The following is a 5,002-nucleotide window of genomic DNA, read 5'->3' as shown; positions in this document are numbered from 1 at the left end:
GTAAATAGATAGAGGCAGAGAAGGATCGAGAGACAGATCGATCCAGAACTTTTCCCCATCTTCCTGTTCATGGCTGAGTCTCCTCTTCTTCCCAATCCCAAATCTCTACTAGATCCACACTTTAATCTTCAATAGTTGCTTCATCATAATCATCTTTGTTGCCGTGCTTAAAGAGGTTACAGAAATTCCCAGGTTCACGTAATGAATCCAAACATTATAATCTTCTTTTAATAAATAAATAGTTGCAAGAAGCATAGTACAATCGTATTCAGGTTATTTAATGTCAATTAAATTCCTTTTTCGGGCTCAAATGGACCTGAAAAAATGAATACATTCAGGGATTCCGATTCCGATGGGTCTAGTGGTGCCGCCCTGTTGGAACTCTCAGACCAGTCTTCTCCCAAACGCAGTAGTTGTTGCCATGGGCAATGAGGTGGAAGTCCGAGGGGATCAGGTTCCCAACATCGTACCGTGATCCGATCTTCACGATAACCTTGTCGTCGATCTTGGCAACGTAGAGATCCCCATCAGCGGCAAGGATGTCCAGCTTGCTTCCGGCATGGATCCCGTTTCTTGACCTCACCGTAGACAGGGTGCTGATCTCCTGCTTGAGGTTCCAATCGAAAACATGGTCGTAGAACTGAATACATACAGAAAAGTGAGTGACACAGTGGTAGTTTGCCGGATCGAGCTTATTGTGGTGAACCGGTGATGCAGCTGAGGACTTACGATGCAGGGAGTTCCAGGGTGTGTGAGGATGTAGGCGTAGCCTTGCATGACCTTGTCGGAGGGGAAAGGCCATGAGTTCTGGGTGGAGCCTGTGTCGTGATTGTCGACGAAGGTGACCGCCTTCTCCGGCAACCAACCGATCATCCCGGGGGCCTTGCCATTGCCGTCCTTCATCCGCCACAGCTCGCCCTGGACGGCCGCCTGCAGCACGCCCTTGGTGGTGAAATCGAACGCCGCGGCAGGGCCGCCCACAGCCTGCGCCCAGTTCACCAGCTCCTGCCGGTCTTTGTCCTGGATGCTGGACGGCTCGCCGTTGCCGTCGTACTGCAGGGAGCTCCATATCTCGGCGACGACGAAGGTTGGGGCGGTGTTGTCGACGTACACCTTGGCGACGGCGGCAGAGTAGCCCTTGGCGAAGTCGAGGCGCCAGCCGTCGAAGCCCAGATCGGTCTTGAGCCAGTTGAGCCAGTCGGCGAGCTCCTGTTGGACGCGCGGGTTGAGGTGGTCGATGTCGGGTGCAGCGCCGAAGTCAGCCCCGGTGTCGCGGTGGCCGCGGCCGTTGGAGTACTGAGTGTCGTCGCTGCAGATCATGTCAGGGCCCCAGTCAAGGCGGCTGTCCGGCGTGCCGCCCTCGAAGACGCAGTAGATGCCGCGGCTGTCCTTGTAGTCGGCGCAGCGGTGATTGATGACGATGTCGGCGACGCACTGGATGCCCTTGGCGTGGAACGCCGCGATGAGCGACTTGAGCTCGGCGTGGGTGCCGTACTTGGACGCGTCCAGGTCGTAGAGCCGGCCCGGCATGTACCCCTGCGGCGCCACCGAGTGCGACGGCGGCGGGAGCCAGACGTGCGTGGCCCCCGTCGCGGCGATGTCGTCCACCCGGCCCCGGAGGAAGTTGTACCATCCGCCTTGCTTCTTCCACGACTCCCAGTTGAACCCCTGCATATGCACCAAGCCAGCAACATCATTATTCAAGTTCAGAGCTCTGCTCGAAGCTCAAGATGGCGCGTAGTGCCAGTACGCAGAAGAGTAGCTGGGAGAAAGGGAGGACGCACACCTGGAAGAGGACCTGGGATTGGGCTAGCTGGGAGCCCAAGCCGAGCAACACGAGCATGAGGAGGCTGCACATGGCAGCCGAGTGCTTCGCCATCTCTGCTCGCTCGAGTGCCTGTGAGACTGAGACTTGTATACTTACCTGGCTGTGTGTGGAGCACCATGGCCGTGCATGGGAATTTATAGGATGGATCCGGCGGCCGTTTGGCCCAGTGGATCGTCAAATTGTGTAACGGATAAGCTCTGTTGCTTCAAACGAGAGCAACGGCATATCGTTGATGGGAAAAGTGCAAATGCTGCCGTGGCACATTAAAAACGGGATAAAAAGGTTCGTGACTGCGTGAGCCGTGAGTTATGAGTCGTATACACACACACATGCTTGGGTCGCGTTTAGTGCAGGGACGCGGCGAACGAGTAGAAATTCTTTCTGCCAACAGCAATTGCTTGCTTGATTTTTAAATTCTATAAATGATTGGTCCATCTTTTTTATAAGGCGAGCACAGGTTTTGTTTCTCAAACTTCGTACCTTTGATCAGGTTTTAACCTAAGAATTTGTATGTTGTGGAACAGAACTTTAGTGTCGTTGGTTCTTCATTTGAAACCACTTTCATTCCAATGATGTTAACAAGCATTGCTCGTGCAAATAGCACGGCTAGTGTTGTTTTAACCTTTTTAGAATTCCCTATCCAAGATACTACAGATTAAAATTGGTCAATACATAATTTATATTTTTCGTTAACAAATTGATCGAACACGGCTGCATATATCTTCTTTCCATGATTAGGCTTCCACGTACTATCTGCAAACTAATTATTTTTAGTGTCCCTCAGTTTGTGCAAATACTGGAAATAATAGCAAAAAGGGGAAGGAAATAATAGCAAAAAAAAGGGAAAGTGAAGGTTATATTTTACTTCAATTTGTACTACTACAGATCCCTCCTTTCATTGCTGGCGTCACTTAGGTTTGTTTCCATATTGCATTCCATATAGACTCTTATTTTTCTAAATATAAATTTGGCTATTATGATTTAGATTTTACATGCGTAATTTATTTAGGTCATTTTCGGTACAATACCTTGAAATCAACTGCATATATGCTTAGCTTGTTTCTACTAAAAGTATACATATTTGTTTATATCCATTTGGCACATACTCTTATTCAGTTAATTCAATGTTGAAGCCAAATGAGCTAAACTGGTAATTTAATTCTGTTGTTTGCTTAGCTCACTAGGATCTTTGATTTTTTCTTAATTCATAATTTAATTCATCTATTATTTTTATACTTTTACAAAATCTTTTACTTCTAAAATTGTTTGGAAAAAATAATAGGAATGCCCATGGGACACCACATTTCATATTTTACTATCAAATGTGCATGTGCCTTGCGATGAGGGAAAAAAAATTCCTGACACGTTTGTTGGAAAATATACATGGCCAAAATTCAGTTGACTCTGCCACCACGAAAGTAACACCACGGGCCGCCAAGATTCTTTAGTGCTGCCGAACCCAAAAGGCTAGCGTCACCATTCCCGATCACCGGCGCCTCCCCGTTACCCCTCCACTCGTGGACAGCTGGTCGTCGTCTATAGCATGCTCGCCTTGTTCGATTGAAGCCTACTGCTCTCCTAATTGTGCGTGGCCCTGGAGTCTCCAGTCTCGGGCATATATTGCCCCACCGCATCAATTGGCCGTTGGCCCAACTCCACATCTTGTTCTTCAAGTGCCTCACTCACGATGACGCACCCATCGAGTTTATTGTCCAGATCACCTATGCGACTCTAGCTGGCTTGATGCAAGCCAACTCGAACCAATGGCTCGGCATCGTCCAGCTCCTCAATTATGCCTAGGCTTTCCTCTCGATCCAATCAAGAACCAAAACACCAGCAATCCGAGCTAGTCAGTGTGCCTACTCACTTTATGTTGATGATGCCAACAACACCATTGCTTGGATTTATTTGCTCACCATGAGGTGGCTGTAAAGGTGACAGATGCTGGAAAATATGCGTTTAATTCTACCAGATATAAAGATGAGGCATATTACGTAACTCATTGCTACTGCTAGGTAACCCAATTCTAAATTCAAACAGACAATCGTAGCCATTAACATACGAGTGCAGTGTCACTTGCACCTGGGAAAGCTATGGTCTGTTCAACTGTGAATGGCATCACTGGATGGATCACCCACCACAGTCCCATAGACATGAGCCAAAATTTGACTCTAGTCTACCATCAACAGAAGTTACCACCAGCAAACCTCTCAGGTTTCATTGCATCCGAAGCACCAGCCATTGCTGAATTAGAGTAAACACATAGGTAAGGTTTCTGGATTGTTGGAAATATGCATTTAATTCTACCAGATATAAACATTAGGCATAATACGTAACTCATTGCTACTACTATGTAACCCAATTCTAGATTCGTAACCATTAACATATGCATGTAATTGGTATGTAAAAAAAGCATATGCAAAGCAGACGTAACAAGACAAAACATCATGTAACCCATGAAAGGTGTATAACCACTCTAAATCTTGTGTAACCTACAACTCTATAAGAAACCAATCTAGGGACTTACATATCAGCGCTCCGTCCTCATGTAGACACATTGCAGGGTTACATGATGCAATGCAGATCGAAGATGAGGCAACGCATAACGTAGTTGATCGACTCGAGCGATCACGCAGTTGCGCTACCTAGAAACCTTATTGCCGCACCTCGTGCAGGCTTCCCGATGGCAACGGCTCGGAGATATCGCTCACCCTCCTCCTCGGTACACACCAAGGAGAAGAGCCAACAAGATTCAGCAGCTCAGTGTCACAACACGAATCACTAGATGGAAAAGGAGAGAAGAGAGGGAGTTCGTGGGTGTCTCGCTTGTATCTTCGTGGACCTCTCCAGGACTCTTTTATAGAGAAGATGGCTGCCCACTGCTAACCGTTTCTATTATAAAATTGCCCCACTAATTGGTAGTAGTAATTGCCCAGTTAACTTGACTATGTGTTTATCACCTCTAATGACTGTTGTCAAAAGATTACACACAAACGGTAAAAAGGTTACACCAACTTGGCTTGGACGCTCGCTGCGTCGCAGGTCACAAGTCACGCGGTTGGTTGCGTGAAAAGGAACGCGAATACGCGCACACGCGTGCGTTATATAACCTAAGCCCCATTCTCTCATTCAATTACGTATTCAGAGAAGTGAGAGTGTTGTCCTATTTAAGTT

At 47.5% G+C, this 5,002-nt stretch overlaps 1 protein-coding gene across 1 annotated transcript; it reads right to left on the bottom strand.

Annotated features, from left to right (window-relative positions):
• Positions 1 to 202: 202 nt before the first annotated feature.
• Positions 203 to 1,917, bottom strand: LOC101761291 (alpha-amylase isozyme 3C). Its single transcript, XM_004956959.2, has 3 exons — positions 1,787 to 1,917; positions 730 to 1,668; positions 203 to 640 (listed from the first exon to the last, which is right to left on the bottom strand). The coding sequence occupies exons 1-3, from the start codon at positions 1,877 to 1,879 to the stop codon at positions 359 to 361; spliced, it is 1,314 nt and encodes a 437-aa protein (XP_004957016.1). The 5' UTR covers positions 1,880 to 1,917; the 3' UTR covers positions 203 to 358.
• Positions 1,918 to 5,002: the final 3,085 nt, after the last annotated feature.

The sequence above is a fragment of the Setaria italica genome, chromosome II (genome assembly GCF_000263155.2).
Source record: "Setaria italica strain Yugu1 chromosome II, Setaria_italica_v2.0, whole genome shotgun sequence".
NCBI lineage: Eukaryota > Viridiplantae > Streptophyta > Magnoliopsida > Poales > Poaceae > Setaria > Setaria italica.
The sequence above is the reverse complement of the archived record's forward strand: the minus strand, read 5'-3'. Positions and strand labels throughout refer to the sequence as shown.